The sequence below is a fragment of the Triplophysa rosa genome, linkage group LG2, assembly GCF_024868665.1.
Source record: "Triplophysa rosa linkage group LG2, Trosa_1v2, whole genome shotgun sequence".
NCBI lineage: Eukaryota > Metazoa > Chordata > Actinopteri > Cypriniformes > Nemacheilidae > Triplophysa > Triplophysa rosa.
In genome coordinates, this window is record NC_079891.1 from 4,300,169 (window position 1) to 4,325,638 (window position 25,470).

Here is a 25,470-nt window from a genome sequence, read left to right on the forward strand (position 1 = left end):
GAATGCACACTACAATGGACTGGTGTATTCTTAAGGGCCTGCAGTGTGCAGCACATTTGAGAATCAATGGAACAGTTATAAATAATTGCGCCATTGTACTATAAGAACAACACTACACTGTAGATGGCTCTGCTGAAAAAGTCAACTACCAGGGAAGAAAGAAATTGGACAAATTGAAATAATAAAATAATTACATCGTATGAACAGTGTAGTGTTTAAGGTATAACGTAGACAGCTAAAAGGTCCACTATCATGAGAACAAAGAAAAAAGAAAGAAAGATACACAACATTCATGAATTAATGTTTGTTTAAACACGTGTTTTTGACAGCTAGAATGAACATTGGGAGGCAATGCTGCCCCCTAGCGACAGTAACAGCAATACTACATCCATTACGTTTGAGTTACATTACACTAAAATATTATATAGAGGATGTTGGTGACATAATAGTCCAAAAATAAACATTTGAATTTTTCTTGTAAGTGTGAAAAAATATTGAAACATACTTTGAATAAACTGGAATGACATACTCCTCCATAAAACAGTATTAGTGTTTGGTAAGGTGCCAATCTGAATGCCTGTGGAGTGGATATGAAGTAACAATAATTGAAACACATTGTATCAAGAGTTCAAGTGTTCTGGTTGTGCTCCAGAGACATTTTTTATTAACCAAACCTCATTTACAGCTCATTTTCATGTTCAAGTATTCATATGTACCACAGATTTATAGGCTAGACAATCATGTATTTACATTAGTTAAAAACATTTGGCACAGCCGTCAAAAAACAATCAGTGACAAAGAATGCAAAACCGTAAAACTGCAGAAGAATTAACATGACTACAAATCCCTTTCTCTTACCAAAAAATAAAAAAGCAATGAAATCGTGCATTTTAAAAGCAATTAGCCAAAACAAACTTAACTTAAAAACCACAAACAATAGAAAAATTATGAAAAGTCACATGGAGTTTGATGTGATTATGAACAACGAAACATTGTTCCGTCATTTCTATGCTTTCCAAATGATTTTAGTAATCAGCAGAGATTTTGGTCTATACTTCTGTTTTTACTTGAGTCTTTTCTGTAACCATGACCTCATGGTCTCTAAGTTTCTTGTGAGCCAGAGAATATTCTTCTCCACGTTATCCAGGGCCACTTGAGTGACACGCAGGTGAGATACCTGCTCTGCAAAAGACCTGAAGAAATCCTTGACCTTAAGATAAAAAGAAGAAATACTGACACTGTAAGTAACTATTAAAAAAATCATTCTCTCTGAATGATAAAAAAATATACTCACCTCGTTCAACTCCTCTGTGGAAGAGAACTGAGTTACAGTGCCAACAATAATATTTCTGATTCCGAAAGAGCCCAGCGGAAACCTTTGATAATAAGATAACAAGAAGTTTGTAAACTCAAGCTTCTTAAATTCATTCAATTGAAGAAAAACCCCCACAAAACAGCTATAAAATAAAACAAGGACCTACTTATCTACTAGTTCATTCCAGTGTTTCTTCACAAAGTCCCACGCTAGAAAATGACCGACTGGATTTCTGGCTACCCTGTATATAAGTGAGGGTAAATTTTGTGTTTTTATTACAGTTCCATCCAATCCCAGCTCCAACAATCTACAGAAAAAACACACAAAAGGCATTGCATGATTTTAAATATGAAACCATCCCAGCAAACAGATCGGTTATCGTTCTCTGAAAGCTCTCTTAAAGTTATTACGAAATATTAATGCAGTAAAATTAAAAGAGCGTTTTATCAACATGATTTCACAGCTAAACGTTATAAAAACGTTACATCTAACGTTAGCAAAACGTTCTTTGAACATATTTTGTTTGGTTTGCTGGGAAATGTTTGTCGATGAAAGGAAATGAAGAAATGTGTGTTGACAACCGCGTGTACCTTGACAGTTTTTCAGAATCCCTGCTGTTTGCTAAAGCGGAAAGAAATTTGCTTTTCTCTGTTTCACACATGGAGATGGAGTACTTTTCCAGGAGATAAGCCCAGCCGCTGTCATCCTGAGCTCCAATCATGTAGACTGTCTCTGACACATCGGTGGGCAAGCTGTATAATTTGTAAACCAAATTTCACAAATTTAGAAACATACTGCCATAATTATTTTATTTTATTATTGTGGACTTGTCCTATACCCACATTTTATCCCTGCTGATGTTATGATTTATTATGTCATATAAAAGCCTTAATTCACAAGGCATGATTTCCATGTATTCCTATTATAACATGCTTTTATTTGCAGACACACAAATCACCTGATTGTAGCGTTAGATTCCACCCAGCCGTCATACAGTTGTTTAGCCTTTTCCGAGCAGGGCTGATATCCCAAATCACATGCGAGTGAGAGAACCTCTTCGCGCAGTCTACGGTCTGAAACCATCCCATCATCGCTCCATGACTGCCTGTCGATCACATCTCTGAAATACCGCAAGATGTAGGTCTACAGGAGAAAACAAGACAAGTCCACAAGATAAGAACATTTTGGAGGATGACATTTGATCAGGATAAGAAAGTAAATTAGAGATGAGATCTCTTTATGGTCTCTTTAAAGTATTTCTCCTATAGACATCAATGAAATTAAACTGAGAACAAATACAAACTTTTGTCTCAGTCTCCTGTGTCTCATTTTTTTTTTTAGAAGAAGAAATCTCACAAATGTCTCTTTTAGAGTTTCAGAAGAGATCTCAACAATGTAACAAACTGAACTGCGATTTGTCAAGTCTGCAATCAAAAGTCAATATTATTGAAAATCTCAATAGGAACTCAAAAAATCCTCATCAAATCGATCCAAATCCAAATGATACTCTTTATGTATTTTAACAAATGTCACATTTGTTTCTATTTTTATTTCTCCTAAGCAAATTTTAGGAGAAACAACTGAGACTGAGTTGATGCTTAAATGAAACACAACAGAGAATTCAATCAAATTTCCCGAGATATGAAAGAGCGATCTATAAAATATCCCTCTGGGAACTTCAATTGAACCAAATGAATGACTCTCATGTGGAGGAATTAAGGACAGTAAATAAGATTAGACTCCAACATCATGACATGACACGCTCTTGTCATACCTTGAGATTTTGAGTAACATCAACTATGTTTCTCTTCTCAATCAGTTTATAGAATGACTGTAGATATCCGAGCCCTTGAAGGAGAGGCACGTTGTGGGTTTCGGACTTGAGGTATCTGATCAGATCCAATGCTTTGTCAAGTGACAGACGCCCTGCACTTAATATATAAAAAAAGGAAATCACATTACCAAATGAGCTCATATAATACAGTTATGCAGTTTGATATGGAATTTCCTGTTTTTCACAGAGAAAATAAGTGTGCTTTTTAATCTCAGCCAGTTTGATGGGGACGGTGAATCACACAGTAACTTACGTGACTAGCTGAAATGCATTGTGAATGAGGTTGGCTCTGTCCTTGAAGCTCAAAGCAGTGTGGTTTACTCGCAGGAGCTCCGTCAGGGCGTTCCAGCCATCGTCCTCATAATGGACAATGTAGTATCCATTCATATCACTGTTGAGTTTTACCCATTGTACATCTTCATCCATTGTCAACACATCTGGGTTTAAGAGATTGACATGTGTAAAATGTGCAATGCAAAAGGTATTCAGATGCTTCCCAAATATATAATACACGTGGATGTTTGAAAGACCACCACTGTAAAGAATGATTGGTTCTGTTGAACACAAAAGAAGATACTTTGAAGAATGTGGGAAACTAAACCGTTCTGGGGCACCATTGACTACCATAGTAGTTTTCTTCCCTATTATAGAAGTCAACAGCGCACCAAAACTGTTTGCTTACGAACATTCTTCCAAATATCTTTCTCGGTGTTCAACAGAACAACAAAATGTACACAGGTTTGGAACACCTTGAGGGTGGGTAAATGATGACAGAATTTTCATTTTTGGGTGAACTTCAAGTGAGATTTTGTATGAACAAGAAGTCATACAGGAGACACCGTCATCACATCAGTCTGGGATTATATGAAGAGACTTGAAACAACCTGTGTGTATTCGTGAATGATTTTGCTCCAGTCATACCTGATTTTGTATCCAAGATGTGTTTGATCTCATGATCAGAGTGGCTTGTTTTATATGTCAAAGGGATGTGCCACAGAAAGCTTTTGAGAAGAATATTTATACAGTCACGACAGTACTTTTACATGCATGTAAATAATAAAAATAGGAGGAATCCAAAAATGCTGTTACCCGCTTTGCAGCGAATCCCATAAGGGGTCATTGGGCTGGACTATCTTTAAGAAGCGCTCTTGCCCGATATAAAGTTTCCTTCCCTGACGCTTAACAGTCACCAGCGGTATGCCTTTCTGTAGAGTCCACGTGTACATCATTTGCTTCAGGTCTATGTGTTCCCCTGCAAAAGAATACTAGATAAAGATATTCAGAATGTGAATTCACTCCTTATGTCTTTAAAATTACCAGAAGAAATAGTAAATAACTGACTTTTGTTCTGTATTTGTGAAGTGCTTTGAATTTAAAGCAGCTATCATCAGATATTTTATTTATGATGTGAGTGACATATTTACTGCATTTTTGGTGGCTTGTGCGCTGCTGTAACAGTATTTCCCTGAGGTAAAATCCTCCTCAGAACACGTCTGCACAGAGAAGATGGTTTGAGTTTTTGACATGATGCTAAATTATACGTCAAACGGAAAAAGGCAATGAAGGATGTAGTGGTGTACTTTAATCAGAATGTCCCACAGGTCTTCATTTCTGGCATTGCTGTAGCTGAACCTCCTGAGGTACCGAATGATGCCACTCTGAAAGCCCTCGTCTGTCAGAAAGTTCCTCAGCATGTGAAGAATACACGCTCCCTGAAACATTCATTAACAAAACAGATAAGGAAAGATGGTACTATGCTGAATAAAGCAAAGAATAAAGCACTTTTATTACCTTGTCATAGGACACAGTATCAAACATTTCTTTGATCTGGGTTGGATTCTCGGCTAAACTGGAAATCGGCCTAGAAGAATTGAGAGAATCACGCCCGATAGCTCCAAAACAGGTATCTAGGAAATTGTCCTCCTAACATGCATTAGAAAAGAAGTATTGACATATACATTTACTATAAAGCATAATTCTTTGCAACTGAAAGTGGAGATTTGTTAAGATTGAACATACAACTTTAAGCTCTGGATATACAGCCTCAACAGAGACGAATTCCATATAGCGTGCAAAGCCTTCATTTAGCCAAATGTCATTCCACCATTCCATGGTGACCAGGTTTCCAAACCACTGGAGAGAAAAAACAGGAGCAAAGTGGATTTTATTGCTAACTTGACAGATCATAATTATTAAGGACAGTTCACCAAAAAAAAAAAAAATTGTCATCATTTACTCACCCTCGAGTTGTTCCAAATCTGTATAAATGTCTTTGTTCTGATGAACACAGAGAAAGACAGTTCTGGGCACCATTGACTACCATAGCAGAAAAAAATGACAATGGTAGTCAATGGTGCCCTAGAACTGTTTGCTTTCCTACATTCTTCAAAATATCTTCTTTTTTGAGAAGACAGAACAAAGAAATTTAGGCTTACTAAGAGATTTTTCTTATGGTAGTCAGTGGTGGCCAAGAACTGTTTGGTTGCTGACATTCTTCCATATATCGTTCTCAGTGTTCATCAGAACAAAGAAATGTATACACATTTGGACACTTGAGGGTGAGTAAATGAAGACAGGATATTCGTTTTTGGGTGAACTGTTCCTTTAAGAATAATCATTTAAGAATGTAATCTTGATTGATTTATTTTTTCACAGAAAGTGCAGTTTTGCTTTACTTGATGAGCCAGCTCGTGTCCTATCACCATGGTAACCCAGAGCTTATCAGAGGCAGATGAGATGTCAGGGTTGTACAGGAGCGAGGTTTCCCTGTATGTAGTCAAACCCCAGTTCTCCATAGCACCTGACTGGAAATCTGGAATAGCTATCAGATCTGGCACAGATCATAAAATCAACGACGTGAATCTCCACTCGAGAAACTACCTATAAATTATGCATTAAAGAAGGATGCCAGACGTACTCACCCAGTTTTGGCAGCGGATAAAGTATGTTGAAATATTTTTCATAAAACTCCAATAGTTTCACGGCGGCCTCAAGAGCATAGTGCGTCTGATGCCATTTCTCTGGAACGGCGTAAATAGAAACCTTTGGGAGAAGACAAAATATATTTTTTAAGAATTCTAAAATAAGAGTCGGATGAGATGTTTCAGATTAAAGTACAAGTTAAATTCGCAAACTTTAAATCAGATGCTCAGTTTACATTAGAATTGAGGAGGACAAATGATTTACTATATAACATATTAAACTGGATTATTAATATTTCTTTTCTAGAGAAGTAAATGTACATTTTAGTGAACTCGTTAAATAAAACAAATGCTATAGGATCTATGAAATGACAAAAATTCGAAATAATTTGAACATAGTATAAAATGTTAATTTTTTGGCATCCAAATTTAAACATTTGAAATGAATTATATTATGTTATAACATAATCAAATAAAATGACACATTTTTACAGTTATACTTTGGTGTACAGCATTTGTTTTAAAATATTTATTCACAATTTACATTTTAGTGAAATGACCCTAAACTTTTGAATGGCAGTGCACAAGATGATTGACCGGAGTAAATGATCAGGCTCCTCCCACCTTGCATGTAGCTTCATTTACCCATCTTGTTACTCTTTTTACTTACATTTATTCCGGTTCCAGTCATTCCACTAACAGATTTAAAGTCGCAAACAACGAAGGCCAACAGGTAGGAACTCATCCTCACACTGGCTTCGAAATGATCCTCAAACAAGCCATTTTCAATTTCAACTGTTTTTTCCTGCAAAATAATACAATTGTTTTTTATTCTGCAAATGGCTCTATATTTTTGCAGATTAACTGTATGTGATGGTCTTACTAATGGCATGTTGGACAGAGATATGTGTGATGGTCCTCTTCTTATCCTGACACTGTAATTGGCTTTAAAAACAGGCTCATCAAAACATGGCAATGCCATTCGGGCAGATGTAGGCTCGAAGTGAGTGGATGCCAGGACCCTGTGAAAAAATATGTACGATTTATATATAAGTTCATATGATTTATGCAATATACTTTAGTAATACCTTGTTTCTCCTCCTTTTGTCCTATAGGTACTTTTATAAAACCCATAGAAGCCCTCACTCAACGGTGCACCAAACTCCAAATAAAGGAAGTATTTTTCGCCCGAGGTCAGGATCTTCGGAGAGAAGATGGCGATCTGTTCATGCGGAGGATATTCCAACACAGGGAGCACTTTATCTGACAGGTGAGCTTCACCTTCATCCAAAACCGTGGCTGTGAAGATCTTAAGGTTCTTGCTGTGCAGCACGACCCAATTTGTGTAGTTCTTGACATCGATTTCAATCTTCACAGAACCGTTGAACGTCAAAGTGGTAAGATTGGGATGGATTAGTAAATAGTAACGGACAGGCACTATGTAGTTTGGCAGGCGGACTTTACTCCATGGAAAAGGTAGACCGTTTGTTGCCAGATTGTCACCGGCAGAATTACTGCTATCAGACGGGACACAAAACTGCAATTTTAGAAAGAACGAGATGAAAACTAAAAGATGCATGATGGAAAGTGACTCGGGTTTGGTTTGATTTTGACACTGGAATGGTTGGACATCTGCACTCACTGCATCCTGAAGACAGACAAGAAAATTCATGTGCGTTGTTAGGAAGACTAAAAAGTATCTCATTTTAAGTCACGCAGAATCATAACAAGCAACACGCCGACGTGCCTGGAAAAATAAAAGGCACACGAGAAAGCGTTCTTAAAATAACAGGCATGGCAACAGAGCCGTGCTGACTGTTCTCCATTGACCTCACTATCACAACACTGCAATGTGATACGGCGCCCTGTTTACGTTCATACAGTACAAACACTCCTTCTCTTCAAACTGTACATGATCTGTGTAAAGTAGGACGGGCATCCATCCAAACAAACAGCAAAACAGACATTGCAAATGAAGTATTACACCAAATGTTGTCTTTACCTCAATTTCAGCTGTATCACTGCGGCTGCTGCTTTCATTTTCTATTTCATTTGTCCTGCCCACAGTTTCCTGCTTCACAGCAGCAGCTGCCTGCTCTGTTCTGCCTGACTGTGGATCTCAACTCAAACGACAACAGTGGGGCTTAAGCCAAAGGACAAAAGAATGACCTACCGACACCACGAACAGACAGACGAGAAGTAAACAAAATTGTGATGGGAAAAATATCTAGGACTTGTTTGCTTTTGCTAGTGATCTGTAGACTGTTTGTTTATTGGTACAATCATATATTGAAGTAACAATCACATTTTACTCACAGTAGCACCATGTATGTATGAATAAAACCGAATACACAAAATTAATTTCAATTATTTGTATTATAGACCCATTTTTTTGTAATGAACACAATAATGTTTGGTCCATCATTATTTAAATGTGCTGTGTGTAATTTTGTGGAGGATCTATTGACAGAAATGCAATATCATATACCTAACTTTGTCTTCAGAGGTGTATAAAGACCTTACACAATGAAGCGTTATGTGTTTATTATAATATTATATTACTAATCTACATACACCACAAGGGTCCCCTTGCATTTAATTCGCTGTGTTGTTTCTACAGTAGCCCTAAAAGGACAAACTGCTCTAGAGCAGTGGTTTTCAAACTTTTTCGTTGTAAGGCCCCCTTTGTGTAGAGTGCATCGCTTTGCGGCCTCCCAAATAAAGATTTATAATCTTAAATTTAACATTTTTATTTAAACAAAAACATATTCGGTTATACAATGCTGAAACAACAATTCTTTTGTCTGGTGGTCTTATTTTTCTGATGTTTGATTGCATAAAATCTATGATCAATTTCTATGTCATAAAATGCCACAAAATCTGTGGCCCCCTGGATCCATCTCGGGGCCCCCCCAGGGGCCACGGCCCCCAGATTGAGAACTACTGCTCTAGAGAGCAGTGTTTTGTAAATACGTTGTACAAATGATTATATTAGTGAAAATATTCTTTGAAAGTGCATCTTTATTTCATCCAGATGTACAAAGGAGCAGGTACAGCCGTTGGTGTTGATATTATCAGTCCCTCACCGCAGAGTAAACCAACACACAGGTGTGACAATGAGACGACATATTCTCACATATACGTCTAGAAATGTTTACTACGGTACATATTACACCGTTTATTTTGAATGTGTATCATTTCATTCAAATACATACTGTACATATGTTTAATAAATATTTGGAAATCGAAATGATGGTGGCACACTATACTGAAGCAGTTCTCCAACATTTCCCCCGTACACCCTTCATGCGGTAGTGCAACTATGGAGTTTTTTGCTATGTGCATGAAATCTGATGCTTAAATACTGTATGTGCATCAGTGTGTATGAGAGCACACGTCTCTCTGCTCTTATTTAATCTCATATGTTGGCTCGGCTCTCCTGAGACTAACACCGTTATGGAAAGATTCCATGGCGGGTGTGAAATCACATGACTGAAACTTGATAATCTCTTTGAATGCTTGGCTGAACTCACAGAGCTACACAGCACATCAACATGTTTCCCACCCGCCTCATCATACTGCTTTTTACAAGTAAGTTGAGAATTTTTTATAAGGAAGCTAGCACAATTCCTAACATCTCTCACACTTTTCAATGAATGGGAACTTATTCAATTATATTTAAAGTATTGCATTTCTGAAATATCTGGGTTGTTTTAACTGTAATACTTTAACATGGAGAAGAATGTATTTACCAGTGTAAATGGTCTCATCTTTAAAAGTGGGAGCAGGGGCTGTCCCTTACCCCACTTTATCGTCAGTCCATTTGACCACCCATCACAGCGGCTTGACCATCCTGATGTGTGTGGTCAATGACATTCATCAAGGAGAAATGGAGTTAGCCTGGATTTCCAGTGGAACCAGAGGAACTAGACCAGCCACCTATAGCTTATTCCAGAGTGTCGACGGCATTCAGAGTGCAATGTCACTTATATCTGTAGCATCAAGTGAATGGACGTCTTATACTTGCTTTGTGAGTCACAGAGTGTCCGATCGGCTCACACACAGACACTATGCTGGGTTACCGAAGGAGACAGGTAATCTATATATATATATATATATTTCAATTATTATATTTTAAAGAATATACATATAGTGCCAGAAAAATTAAAAGACCACTCACGCATTTCTGTATTTATTGCGGCTATTGCAGTCCGGTGTCAGTTGAATTCCAACATAAACAAACCTCAGAATGAAACAAAATAGGGAGTACATTCGGAAAAACTGAACATAATTTTGGAGTGGTCTCTTATTTTTTCTGCATGCGGCTATATATAGTATATACTGTATAATATTTAGTAATTGTATTTACTAAATTGCATTTGTTTCAGAAATGTATGACCTAGAAAAGTTTGATGACGAAGAAACGCCTGAAATGTGTTCAGACCATCACAGCAGTTTTTTGGAAGGTAATATGTCATTTGTTTATCCCATTATTTATTAAAATATGTCAATTAAAAAGTATATTATTTATTTTCTGCAGAAGTCAGAGGAAACAAAGATCTAATGCTTGTACAAGCCCTCCGAGTTCTCCTTCTTAAAATCACAATTTTCAACGTTTTGATGACAGTTCAAGTTGTCATAAAGTGGTAAGCATTATTTTATTTGACAAAAATAAGATAAAATAATAACTTGTACTATGTGATTTAATTTGTCACAACTTATCGATACACAACTGATACCTGTCCTACTTTTCTACTAGAGTGTCAACAATTGAAGATTTGGGGTAAAACATCAGAATGAATTGGATGCGGTTTACAGCATCAGGGAATGCCAGACCAGTGGAAGTCTATGAGAAAGAAGAATGTTGGCTTCTCGATGAGCAGAGCCGGAGACTGACATTGTGCCACACGTGTAGACACAGGTGCTACAATATCTGGGGAGATCAATCTATTATCAGCTCAAAACCACATCATATACCAAACACAACAAAAGAACTGCACTACTTTTCTAGGCCAAAGAGAGTTCAAATGGCTTTGTAAAGTCACTTTCCTTGTAATGTACCATTTTTTTAGGCATTGACTGCTTATGTCAGAATGTAGTCTGAATGTGACAAGTGCTAAAAAGAATTTCATTCAGTTATTTTTGTAATGAATGATCACAAATTGTTCAATGTTCTTATACAACTCTTTCTGAACATCTGACGCAGTGTTGTGGAAATTTACTATGGTACTGTATTTTGCTACTTTTATTGTGTCCTCCATTGGGTTAAATGCCTGTAAACCGAGTTTACGAAATAATAAACAAAGGTGCATGGCAAAGATTAAAGCAAATATGAAATCAGTCATTACGTATTTTTCATTTATTGTTTTAAATAACACATTTTTTCCTTTTTTTCAAACAGCATCCGTACAATACTAAAACACTGATGTAACAATGGCAACCCACTAGGTGGCAGTACAATCACATCTCAAACGTTTTTTCAACAGCAAGAGTATGGAGTTTAACTTCTCTAACAAGACACTATATTTCATAAATAATTTAAGTATAAACATCGAGCAGTCACTCTTCACGAAAACAATGTTCACAACAAAAGTAAGAGATCACGAGATCAAACGCGAAAAACACAGGATGAAGGCGTTCATTTGCAGTAAATTGCACTCTGTAAAAATCCCACTGTACACGGTTTCGGGGCCATCCGACCAATCAAATAATCCCGTTTTAGGATTCGGCCGATCACTGTCTGTGAAACTCCCAGTGTTCCAAATACAATCTATTACACTTGTCACAGTAATGTAGCAGCTCTTCAGCACTGACAGTAGTTGTAAATAAACAAATAAACTATGACGTCTCTACAGTAGCGAGTCGTGTATTGAAACGTGCGCATGAGAGCGTCGGTATGGACTTCCATAGCTGGACAGCAAAGCAGTCGCCGTAAAGGCCCAGAAGGCATCTGATTCAATTTCACCAATCGTTTGAATGAATGTCCACCGTGCCACAACCAAACCTCTGACTGATGTTACTGATGATATACATTCAGCATCCTTTTGGTAAATGACAAAAATGTAATCTCCTATTGATGCAGTAATCCTACAGAGAATGACACAATATTTCATGGTCTGTCTGACTCACTTCCATATTTTTGGTGAAACAAAATCTATAGGTGAACCCTACATCTGGCAAAACATTTGAAATGCGTGAGGTCATATCTTTGGTCAGGGATAAAACAAGGACAACGTAAGACTTTTAACAAATAGCCAAATATTTTGCTTCGAAAAAGAACTAAGCTAATAAAAGAAATCTAGCAAGGAGTCAGTTTGAGACATGGACCCTCTTTGCACTTACGCAATATTCATTTTCCAGTTCATTCTGTGGGATTAGAGTCGATATTAGACTGAAAGAAGAGGGGACTTTTATTATGAAAAACAAATTACTGAAGGCTGCGTCCGAAATCGCATGCTGTGACAGTACGTACTGAATTTAAATAAGTCGTATCGGCCGTTAAAACAGTACGTTCTATATAGTATGAGTGGGTGTAGTATGAATACATTTCGGACATACTGCGTCCATCCATGTTTTATGGTCATGTGACCCGTGTGCTCTTTGACCCATGACGTTTTAACAACAATCTATACATGAGCGTTTATAAAACATAATTTAGTCATGAGAAATTCATTTATTGGCACTTACATTAAAAACGGACGTCCGCCTTAAAGTTTTCCGCTATATTTATTTGATTTACTTAGGAAATTTGACCGTTGCTCAGCTCTCGTGTCATCATGGGATAGAGGAGTGTCCATCCGATCCACACTCAGGAACTCGGCGGAAGTAGTAGACCATCCGGGTATTTCTCGCCTACTGTTTATGCATACATACTATTCATGACTCATACTCATTTTCGCCTACTATATAGTATGGAAGTAGGCGATTTCGGACGCAGCCGTTGTCTCAACTGGCTCTTCAGGACTGATTGATGTAAGATTAGGCAGATTTCGTATCAAGCAAAGAAAATTCTGATTGTCATTTGTAAAACTTGTGAGTGATAAAAATGTTACACGCTACTGACAAATTTAAAATGAACATTTTCCGAATTAAGTGCACTTCGAGCTGTCTGCTGTACTGTAGTACTGTATATTCCTTTTGTTTTTGCCGATAAACGTTAATCAACAGTTCGGAGTACAATTTATATATATAACCTTAACAAATGAAGTGAATGTCTAATCCACACAATACTTAAACCTCACAATCGCTATGCCAGCCACATCATGACGTAGTTTTACAGAGTAAAATGGTGTGGTCTGATTTGTACAGAGACCTACGGAAATGTATCGAGAAAAGCACAGCGTGTACCAAGGAAGTTCGCTAACAGAGAATATTGAGCACGGGTTTCACTGAACACTGTTATCTAGTTGCAAAAACAAACCGTTAAAAAAATTAAAGTGCTTCCATTAAGATTTCCTCTTCCGAGGACCAAAACATGAAATTTCTAAAAATTCACTCACAAAAATCTACAATATTCAGCTCTCATGAAAACGTAATTTACACTAAATTTACAGTCTAACCAAAGATACTAACATTCATTCTCAGGACAGACAGTATATACAGAATACCCTTACGATTTTTTACAGTCTCAACCTTAGCTCCTTAAGTTATTTTTTGTTTGTTTTTGCTTTTTTTACGAAACAGTCAGTGGAGCGCTGTCCGCATTACAAAAGCGCAACAAGCAGAAAGACGACCAGCAGTGCATGTGAGAGCAATGAAAAAGGCCTCAGCCCGGCGGCCGAGTTCGGAAAGATATGCCAGCGCTCCCTCTTGGGGTGCAGAATCTCCATGTCCTTCAGGGCGTTGTAGGCGGCCGTGGTGAAGTTCGCATCTCCTGTGGTGAGCAGGTCAAACACGCAGGAGTGGAAATAAATGTCTTTCACCTCCAGCTGTTCTCTGCACTTACTGGAGGCGCTTTCAAGGGTGAAGAGCCCCCTCTGGGCTTCGGCCCTCGCCTGCTGCTGCAAGCCGGCCTGCTGGAGGCCCTGCATGGGCAGATGAAGATGTCCCTCTTGGTCGATGCGCTCTGATGTCGGGCATCCATTCATGCACAGCTGCAGGTCCTGCGTTTCGTCGAAGGTCATGGCCAGCTCCTCTGGCATCCGCACAGCCAGCGTCAGGTATCGGCCTTGTTGCCGTATGATAATGTTGACACCGATGTAGGCGGCGTGGATCTCGACGTGTCGACCCGGTGTCTTCTCTAGGATCCAGATGCTGCGGGTCTCACTGTCGCCCCCGCTGATGGTGCCGTCCACGAAGGCGGCGGGAAGGTCGTCTGTTATGGCCTGGTAGACCTTCTGGTCTGTACATTCTTGGTATGGTTTGAAGATTATTGTGACCTGAACAGAAGAATAGAGTGAAGAGTTATCTTTCAAAACATTTTAGTAATTCAAATCGAATTAACATTTTACTATTACATTACATTTCAGCGGTTGTTTAATACTCAAGCAGTATTACATTTCATACTGCTTACTAAATGTACCTACGTATGTAGCGCTCAATGACTGCGTTCACTATTTACTTCCTAAAGTTTTCCCTGATTATTAAAAACCCACTAAAGTGCCTTGAAATGTTCAGCTTTGGTCAAAACGTTGACAACTTTTTGAAACAGGATGTTAGAGCGGGACATATCGAGTTGGCTCCTTCCCCTTTCAACATAGCCAATAGCATTTAGTTACCTCACAGCATGCAATTTGATAAGAAGCTGAAGTGCAGAATGATGTCATAAAAAAGTGATTAATGCTTATATCTTGTAAATATCTTCTAATATCTTGTATCTTCTAAATGTTCTAAAAAATTGAACCCTTAGACATCAACTGAGCAAATCTATTGGATCTGGAATTCACAAGACAAGTTGCTTTAGATACAAGCCAAATGCATAAATTATTTCAAATGCATAAAGTATTTTACATTGACGGATGACAAACATCACCCTTAAAAACAATTAGCTTCATCCCTGAAGCAAACCAGCAAGAACTGAAATGGACAATTAGCACCCCAGATCCAGATTTGTACCGATCTCGTGAATATTACTCGTACAGAACCATAAACCTTTGCCTTGTACGTTTAAACCATAAAATCCAGCAGGCACACAGTCCCTGCGCAGTGAAACTCTAAGACTTGTGGGAAGCAGAAGAAGTGGGTCGTTACATTAGCGCCGTATGAATAGCAGCTTTGTACGCAAAAAGGGATAAAAAACGACGGCTGATGGCCATGAGGAGAGGCGACTGAAAGGCTTCAGTTAAGCAGCGTGTGCTAATAATTACTCGCCAATGTTTAATAACGGCACCCCACTTTCAAGGTCACGAGGTCAAACTAGAGACCAGGGGCCGGTGGCATAAACTACTTAGACTAGTCTTACAAGTTAGTCATCTCATTTTTTTCTTCAAGACTGGTCATAGCTTCTTTAAATCAGTTACATAAAAGGGTAGATTGGTCTAATTGAAATCTGAAAAGTAAGACTGATTGGTCTTAAATAATTGCTAGTCAGTGAGACTAGTTGTTAAGAAACAGTCTTAACTTAGAAACTAAGTTTGTGCAACTGGCCCCATACCTGTGTTAAGCTAATGGTCTTAACTTGATAAAACAACAAGAGTGACTTAGGACTTCTAGGATTGTAGCATTTGCAAGCTTCCATTGAAGTTAAATATTTCCCATAAAAAACATCTGTACTAGCGGACACTATTCTGCAACAGCCTGTGTGCGAGTATCTGTGAGGTTTTACCACCTCACACTTGGAAAACTAAAGACAGACGCTTCTTTCAAAGTAAACGTTTTCCAGGTCACAACATCTAGTCATTAATGATAGAACTTTTACAGACGGTCAGAAGTGTTAATCATGAGACTGGAGCTGTTTGCTTTGTTTAACACACACCTGTGACTACTTGGTCAAAGTTGAATGTTATTTGGTCTTTATAGGTCTTATCTTCTGTCTGCGGCTCTTTCTGATAATCTTTTCCATACAGTCATAGAGATATCACATTAAACACCGAGAGCACATAATGAAGATAAAAAGTCACAATGTAATGTTGTGAATTAAAAAGGCTGGAAAAATGGAATATCGAAAACCAAAGCTGACATTAATGAAACTGTGGCTATTCAGTATTTTGATAAATACGAAAGTTAAATCATCATGCATGCCTTTACCCTACAGTAAATAAGAAAACACACAATATATTGCAATTTTATACATATAGGATCCACTGAGATTAGTGGATCTCAGTCTTTTGACTTCAAGCCCCCCCCCATTGTCCACAACAATATTTAAAGGCCCCCCACAAAAAAATTATTCCCGTTAAAATATTCTAGAGCTTGGCTTTTAAATAATTTTAAGTCATTTGGAGGCCCCCTTGGACATTTGTTGTGGACCCCGGCCCCCTGGTTGAGAAACACTGCTGTACATCACAAACTACAAAGAACTACAAATACTTACAAAATATGCAAAATGGCACATCTAATAATCCTGTGTTCCAGTGATTTTTTTAAGTGTTTAAATATAAAACATAATCATATGCTCTCACTCACCTTATTGGTTGCCGTGGCACTGGATCCATAAACAACCGGAACATTTGTCACCTGCACCGACAGGTAATTGTTATCAATGAGAGGCCACGCCCCTTCAACCTTACAGGTCTGAAAATGGTCTTTGAAAGTTCTAAGGTGGGGGTCCCCAAACAGGCCGCAGAACAGGTAGGTGGGCCGAGGGTGTTCCGGCACCCCGGGCTGCGACGCATGATGATGCTGGCTGTGGTAGTTGCACGGTTCGATGGGGATGACTGGATGGGTGGACGATGTGGGTCCATCATTAGAGCAGTTCCTCTGGCTCATGAGGTCACTGATGCCCAGCATGGCTGAATGGAACACCAGGTTGCCCCTGCAGCTTTTGGAGGTCCGCTGGGTGCAGGCGGAATAGGCTCGCAGCGCCTTGCAGAATTCAGTGTCAAAGCCATCCAGCGAAGGGTTGAGGTGGGAGGTGAGCGAGACAAAGTCGGTGGTGCACTTCTGAATCCGGCACTGTGGAGTTTGCACCTGGCCCTCACCTGAGGTAAGACAGATAAGATGTTTTTAACGGTCTTAATTTCAGAGAACTTTCTCATTTATGGCCTTACAAAACTCAGTACAGCTTCATAAAAGGTTTGTAAAAGAACAAAAGGCGTAAATCAAGCAAACACAGAACCATATGCACAGAAACTCAATGTACCCTATTTGCAGATTTTTTGTGAATGGCAGAAGTTTTCAAACTCTGTTAGGTCAGGGACAATTACATCAAAGTGCTGTAATTTAAAGGGGTGATTTAACGCTGTTTCATGCATTCTGACTTCTTTATAATGTTAACGTGCTGGCTTCTCATGCTTAACATGGTCAACTTGTCAAAAAATGAGTTGGACGTATGACGTAGTATGTCTGTGCTCGATACACTCCCCCAGCGTTTGTATAGGTTTCTGAAAAAAAAATTCAAACATGAAAATCTGTTTCGTAACAACTTTTCTTAGTCCCTTATTGGGCAATTCTCTCAGAAAATCACGCCCACGGCAAGGTGAAAGAAGTAGCCCGCCCACGTGTCAACCGACGAGCGATAGGAAAACCTGCTTACCATCAAGATTGGCTAAGCTGTGGGCCTGCAGCTGCAGCTCGTAACTCTTACAATAGTGAGAGAAGTTGAGGTGTGTTTGTTTGTTCACAGCATTTTAGTAAAGGATGTTATATAAATGGTGGATAAGACGCTGGATTTGGAGATTGTTTGAAACTGATAGATGGAGCCGTCCCAGCGCTAAAAGATGCCGGACATGAACCGCACGCAGTAAGTGAAACTGAGTCATATGTCTGTGTTTTGTTCGCAATGGGTGTGCTCGTTTTTTAGTTCCACCCCCCATATTACCCGCACGAGTTGTATGTTTTCGGAAAAAATCATACAGCTGTATCTGTCTTTTATTAATGTGATCAAACTAAAGACTCTACAGATATTTGAAGGGTGCAATACTATTCTGTAAGTACTGTAAGAGATATGCAGAAACTGAGTTATGGCCACTTTAAGCCTGGCCTGTATTACATAGAATACATACATTACTTTACATTTAACTACATTTAATAAGTATGAAAGAGTGAAACATTTAGGTTAACTTTAGTTTTGTTTATTTTTGTTCAACACACTTTTTAAAATTTCATCATCAAATCTTAAGGTTTAGGATACATCAATAACTGATGGACCCCCCACAGTTGGGTTGGAGACCCCCATGAAGACCCCAGTAAATAGGAGTATTTAGGAAAGTTTTACGGTCACTTTTTTGTCAATTTAGGCACATTATGTAATTTTTGCAGATTGAGGTAGGAATGGAAATAGCTTTATGACTCAGTGAATGAAGCGAGGATCATACAATGAGGAGGGATGTTACACTTGATAAAATGACCAAGTTCTTTGGATGTAAACAGTATATATGTGAACAAACAAATAAAACTGTGTTGGTGTTTTTTTGGATACTTAAATGCAAAACTCTTACATATTGTGCCCTTACATTAAATAAATAGTTCACACTCAAAATGAAAGTTTTGTCATTATTAACACACCCTCTTGTCATTTCCAACCTGTATGACTTAATTCCTTCTGCAGAACACAAAATAGAATACAATAAAAGTCAATGGGGACCAACGTTTTTTGATTACCAACATTTTTCAAAATATCTGCTTTTGTGTTTTGCAGAAGAAAGAAATCACACAGGTTTAAAATGACAACAGCGTGAGTAAATGATTACAGAATTTTCATTTGAAGGTGACCTATTCCTTTAATGGAAAAAAGTCCCTGCTGAAAAAGCAACAGAAACCATAACAGGTCTTCTAATGGTTCCAATTGAAATAACATTATAACCATTAGATTTTTCCTTTAGAACCATTACATAATTCCTTTTTACAGTGTATGTATTTTGGGCATTACTCCAATAGGATTTAATGGTGTTCCATTGGTTCCCATCTGTCAGATAACACCCCACCAATAGAATCCATCACATACCAGCAGACACCATTATAGTTTCCATTAAAACCAGTACAATTCCCAATATAACCATTAAATCTTTAACATTTTCTATTGTGTTTTGGACAGGGTTCTATTGTTTATTCCAGCAGGCATTTATACCAGTTGAATGAATTAAGCATAACCCTACCCTGCTAAAATGTAGAAACAGTCTAGTAAAATAATACAGTTTCCAGACTTTTAAAGCATAATAAGGCCGTGGACCGAGTTGTGGACTCCACGTGTGTTTCGCATTATGGTCTTGAAACATTAACAGTCAGGCTCAACAAGCGTGTGAAAGCTATGTTATCTACAAAGCAGAATGCTTATGGCCGCCATAAACTCAAATAAAACGCCACTTCAGATGAGAAAAACACAGGAGGCTGATCTGGAACCAGAGCTATTCGTGCAAAGCCAACACGTGTGCTTTTGAGACCAAAGACTCACCGCAAACTTCATGCCCAAGTATTTATCTCCTAACACTGCCATGGCGTAAAAACGGTACGATCAAATGTTACTTCTCTTCTTTAGATACCAGTTGGATACCATTTATTACTGTATATTTTTTAGTTTCATATACACTTCTACCTTATCACATTGGTTGCCCAAACCACGACGCTCGCATGCCCTCAATTACCCATCAATGACAAAGCACAAACCCGAATATCATCTCCCAGGAAAGAACAACATCCTCCACGCCGCTTCAATCAGAGTCCTAATGCCTCACATTTGAGTGCGGCCCGATTGCATTAGCTCGGAGAGAGGCCCTGCTAATACGATATTAGATGCAGCCTCTCCATTAACACGCTCGCAATGACTCTATCTCACACCGTCAGGGCCGCCCATTTCTGCCTGCCACACCAATAACTCAGACCACTACGGATCCAAATGCATCTGATTTGATTATCAGATGACGGAGCGCCGCAGCGGGTCGGGCGGTCCGAGTTGCACTGCAGTTGCCGTGCATGGATGGATGACAAAGCATGGACGAGATAGAGTTACAGTAACATGCTGTAAGACAATACGGTAAAGGTTGGTACAGATGCTGGCTGGAAGGGGAAGGAAGAAGGCAGCACCCGTTCGCATCCACCCCCCCGTCGTGTTTTATCAGGCAGAGCTCCAGTGACATCTGTACCGGAGCAAAAAAACTCAAATAGTTGGCAAGGCGTGTAAGACGAAGCCATCTCCAGCACATTACCATTTATAGTTCGAGCCGACGCTCGAGCAGATCCACACGAAGCAATAATGAAGAAACTTACGCTTTAATCGAAAACAACTCCGCAAAGAGTCGTGACCCGAATAGGGGAAATAAGCGCGGGTATAAAATGACAGAGGGCATGCTGTAAATGTAACCACATTAGGCAGGTATGTCCCACATATCGGCGAGAAACAGAAAGGCTTTTCATGAAGGCCCGCTGGCCATATGTGACCTGATCACCCATCAAAATCATGCGCCTCTGTTGTTCCTCGCACCGGGCGTGAGGTGTGAGCTCGTGATGCGTGTCATGATGTTCTATAGGGGTGGGGGGTGAAGCCTTACCTCATCTTATCTTACCTTACCGCATCAATATTCTCATGGGAGTAATCTATATATTTTTTATATTTGTCAAATGTTTGGGAAATTAGACTGACCACCACTAAAAGTCACATTAAGCTCCCTCAATTACTGTATTTTTAGAATGCGCAAAACATATGATAAATAAATATGATATATTAGGAACTTAAAGGGACAGTTCACCCAAAATTTAAAATTCTGTCGTAATTTACTTTCACTCAAGGTGTTCCAGACCTGTATAAATATCTTTGTTTTGCTGAGCACAAAAGGAGATATTTTGAAGAACGTGGGAATCCAAACAGTTCTGGGGCACCATTGACTACCGTTGACTACAATGGTAGTCAATAGTGCCCCAGAACTGTATGGTTATACAATTCTACAAAATATCTTGTGTTCAGCAAAACAACGAAAATCCTACAGGTTTGGAAACTGAGACAGAACTTAACATTTTTTGAACTATCGAAGTCCAATGCGAATAAAAACGTAAGTATATACGTAACATATATAACTAAAACTGTGACCCACATATTGATATACTGCACAACCAGGTGTCTGGTAATTTCATTGAGTTTTATAGTGTTTATAGATTTTTATAAAAGACACTGTCCATCCATGTTCAAATCGGACAAATCTGCCACCCTGCCATAATCTAATTCACAGCAGTCCTGGACACAAGTTGTTTATGCCGGTTGGATGCTGAAACTCAATTAGACGGTCATCTGACAGATCTCGTTTTAGAGTGACCCAACGCAAGTGAATTGACAATCATTCCAACATCAACATGCTTGAACAGAGCAAATAAAGATGAAATGTGGGCTGGGCATTCTTTTATTTGATTGACAATGATCTTTGTGCAGAACATGAACGTCTTTGGGGACCCCCAGTTGGGGGCAGCAGATCCCAACGTAATGCTTTCAGAGGAGTGAAAAATCAAACCATCACACTTTAGGTTAGAATGTCACAGTCTTTTGACAAATAACAAAACTAAAGCCTGAAACATGATTGGCTCACTGGTTTTGAAGTTCTGGCTCACTGATTGGTTCTGAGGAGGTGATGTGGCTGAATATACAAATGCCAGAAATCTACTGTAACATTTCAAAGAATGTGGATTTCGAAGCAGGTTGCAAAACAAATCCTAAATTGACTACATATGAAAAAAATCATAATAAAAAACTAGTCATAATACATCTCAAATAAAAAAACAGCTTTGGGCAAACTCCTTCTGTCGAGATCATAAAAACAAACTTGCAGTAACACACGGGGGAGAAAAACACAATGTTTGTTTCAGCAGCTCATATCTATGTTCCTGCTGTTGGGGCGAAGGGTCTGGTTGAGAGCACACAGCGCACCCTTGTTGCTATTAAGTCGTCGGAAATATTTTCTCAGGGTGGCCAGCCGGCCGAAGCAGGCATTCTCAGCTGTAGAGGGGCCTCGCAAAGTGTGTTTGGAGTGAAATTTCAAGATGTGGAATTTGGCCAGGGCAGAGGGGTCAATGGGCCTACGCCTTCTCCAGCAGTCAACGGTAAAATGTGGAGAAAGCAGGGGGGGTTTAGAAGTCTCCCTGTCTAAATGACATCTACAGTCCTAGATTCTGAGCTTACTCTGTACTGCGCTCAACTTTAAAATCTGGTTTGATGTCTGTCAGTTTGTTGTAGCTTTTATTTTTTTAATTGTGAGAAGGCTTATTTTTGGAGACTTCCAGCAAACTCAATGACCAAACATTGTGCAGTTATTTAAGTAAGTTAAGTACCACAAAATGTGACACATAAAGAGAAAGGACTTAGAACACAATAGTCTAAATAAAACACGAGGCACTTTTCTCACTTTCTTTCTCTCTTTTACTGTGATTCTAACACAATCAAACATCACCAAAGGGCAGCTGAGAACCAACTGAGAGAGACGATGCGACCAAATTGATCATGTACTGTTGAAATCATAGACCAGATAGCATGATTTGATCTGATTTGATGATCATTGATATTTCCGTTGCAACAATACAACTACCTCCCCCAGTTAAAGCTATTACATTCTTTTATTAAGGAATGAAAAATGAATAAAAGCTGTCCAAAATAAATTACTGTCCCTTTTTTGCCAATTCACACGAAATGGAAAACCAAGTATTTATGTACAATAAAAGAGGAATGTCACATTTGGGATTGTCCCAATGAGGTCATTTAATTTAAATGATAAAAACAAATAGCAGATTTATGGATATTTTTGTTCATTACAAATTAGTTAGAAAACAGTGCAAAATGTTGGTATTCATTTTAATTTCCATGTAATTAAAGAATAGCTATGTGTATAGCCTTACTGCCCAGGATCCATGTTAAATAAATTAAAAAGGTGCGACTGCTCAATGGACGCACAGCAGCGTTCCTTATCCTCTTAATTCACAATGGCATTAACACAGTCTATGGCCAGGACACCCAAAGTGGACGGCTTGACAAGGTGCCAAGTGAAAACAGGGCACCAAATGTGTAGTATTCACAGTCTGCTAAACCATCCCAATTTCAACCGAATCACTTCAAACCTGTTTAAACTGGACAAACCATAGCCAAACTTAAATAAAAACAGCTCTTTTATGAATAAAAAACACATATATATATATATATATATATATATATACACACACACACACATGATGACATATATGTACGTGCACATCAAATATGAACATAATTATAGATGCATTAAACAAGAACAGACATGACTCTCATTGTACAAGAAAATGAAAGAAGGATGTCTAACACAAAATAAACCGAACCAAACAACCTAAAACCAAAGGCATGCTGATCATTAAAAACATTTGATTGTTTATTAACTTTAAGACTAAAATTTACTACGGTCACTTACTACTCCAGTTCTTATTTGTATGGACTTATTCCACCTCATTTGAAAGACTGAACAATAGAGAGATCCATAGATCTGTGAACAACATCTGTTGGAAATAAAGAGACTACTGTGCATTGAGATGACACGGACGAAGGGCGCTGCTACATATACCATTTCATTATATACTATTTAAAGTGCGTTCTTCTGTAGGCTTTAAGCGTGCATAACCATGCATTATGTCATATAAGTGTGAAAAAGACTTTTACCTATATGAGTGACACAAGAGATGGTGCACAGCACTAGTAGATAGAGTACAGGAGAGATGAGGCGCTCAGCCCCGGGGTAGTAAGATCCTGCTCTCCCCATACCCATCCATCCATCCAGTGAGACTCAAGAGTACTCCACGGCTTAAGTGATCCACGGGCCCTCCAACTTCACTCCTTTCTGGGACGCGTAACTTTATTAAGACGTGGCCGCTTTTGGGTAACGCGCACCGTCCGCGCCTATTACGCATAAGAGAAACAAAGTAGCGATTTCGCCAAGTGCGATCCGCAACACTTTCCCGAAGCACCGGAGAGAAACACTACTCAGTTTGCATCCGTATGACTACGAATTTAAAAGTGCGAAAGAAATCTGTTAACGTACTAGAACGAATCCGCGCTCCGCACTCGTCCGACTCATATCGCCTGCACATCGCATTTCTCCCCGCCCGCCACAAGGAAATCTAGCCCAGTCTTTTCCCAATGATCGATAGTGAATCAACCTAACCCAGAGTTTAGCGGAAACCCCGCCCACTCTGAGATATAAGCCCCGCCCCTGAACCATACATCCCAGATTGACAGCGCAGGGCTCTTGCGCTCTCACTTTCAGAGAAAACAAACGTAATGGCTCAGGGGTGTGTTGTTTTATTGAGTGAGGTGGTCGTGTTGGTAATGATGTGACCGTTTTCTCATTTTTTATATTTATGCTCATTTTATGCAAAGTGCATTTAAACTGTACATTTTTATCAGTGCGTTTTTTCCCTAGGATTCAAACGCATGGCCTTTGCAGTGCCATCACTATGATAAATGGATTATAATACTATCATTTAAAAATCAAGCGCAACAATATGGCTAATATACAGCATTCTGAAAGCAGGTCTCTTGGAAAATATACTCCGCTTTATTGGCTAGAATGCAGGGCGGTGTGTATAAACAGTCATGGAGGTGTAATCTAAAGCTTATTCGTTTATGGGAAAATTCATATTCGGAATAACCCGATGAAACCCGAGCCAATTACAGGGTGATATCATCAGCTCCTTTATAGCAATAACATACTAAGACCACAAGACTTTACAAGACATTAATCCGCTCCTACTTCCTGTGCTGGACAGCTAGAGTGAAAGTGGTATTTATAGGCCCTCTGGCAGTAGAGAAAGCAGCTCTCTTCCTGTCCAGCAGGGGAGGAGATGTGTTCAAAACATCCAGTGAAACCCACTTTCAATACAATACAAAATCAATTCGGAGAGAATGCTGCGAATCCGAATATAAACCCATTTTCTTATGAATACGCGCGATTGGATTATGCTGCACCGCATGTCTCACAGGGATTCTTTGGAAAGTATTGTAATTCTGGAAATGCTTCTGTGTTTTGTGTTCGGTTTCGGTGTAGAGGGCGAAGCAGCCCATCTGTAAATTGATTAGAGTATTGGAACACGGTTTAATAGGACAGCAGCCGTTGAATTGTGGTGGTTTAGGGCTTATTGCCTTTAACCCAATTCTTTCTTTTTCGCTGCTTACATGGCCTGTGAAAATCAAGCGAGGTGTAAGAACGACTTCAAGGATTAGAAGGATTTGGGTTTTCTTTGGTCATAACAGTGACCCCGTTCTCACTTTAGCGTGACACTGCTTCGGAACAAGATTAAAGAATTATCTCAAAGCCACAAAGTATTTTGTTCATTCATTTTGGGAGATGAAAACGTCCAAGTTGACA

The 25,470-nt window shown here is 38.9% G+C and overlaps 2 protein-coding genes across 2 annotated transcripts; both read right to left on the bottom strand.

Moving 5' to 3' along the window:
• Nucleotides 1-495: 495 nt before the first annotated feature.
• erap2 (endoplasmic reticulum aminopeptidase 2) lies at nucleotides 496-8,459 on the bottom strand. Its single transcript, XM_057327526.1, has 19 exons — nucleotides 8,073-8,459; nucleotides 7,159-7,718; nucleotides 6,954-7,092; nucleotides 6,741-6,875; nucleotides 6,071-6,191; nucleotides 5,825-5,979; nucleotides 5,169-5,282; nucleotides 4,941-5,072; nucleotides 4,730-4,861; nucleotides 4,574-4,642; nucleotides 4,239-4,414; nucleotides 4,071-4,150; nucleotides 3,403-3,586; nucleotides 3,090-3,246; nucleotides 2,274-2,458; nucleotides 1,906-2,067; nucleotides 1,482-1,622; nucleotides 1,295-1,376; nucleotides 496-1,210 (listed from the first exon to the last, which is right to left on the bottom strand). The coding sequence occupies exons 2-19, from the start codon at nucleotides 7,647-7,649 to the stop codon at nucleotides 1,064-1,066; spliced, it is 2,802 nt and encodes a 933-aa protein (XP_057183509.1). The 5' UTR covers nucleotides 7,650-7,718; nucleotides 8,073-8,459; the 3' UTR covers nucleotides 496-1,063.
• Nucleotides 8,460-11,412: 2,953 nt separating this feature from the next.
• rgmb (repulsive guidance molecule BMP co-receptor b) lies at nucleotides 11,413-24,232 on the bottom strand. The gene is made up of 3 exons (XM_057325908.1): nucleotides 23,766-24,232; nucleotides 16,634-17,148; nucleotides 11,413-14,448 (listed from the first exon to the last, which is right to left on the bottom strand). The coding sequence occupies exons 1-3, from the start codon at nucleotides 23,869-23,871 to the stop codon at nucleotides 13,774-13,776; spliced, it is 1,296 nt and encodes a 431-aa protein (XP_057181891.1). The 5' UTR covers nucleotides 23,872-24,232; the 3' UTR covers nucleotides 11,413-13,773.
• Nucleotides 24,233-25,470: the final 1,238 nt, after the last annotated feature.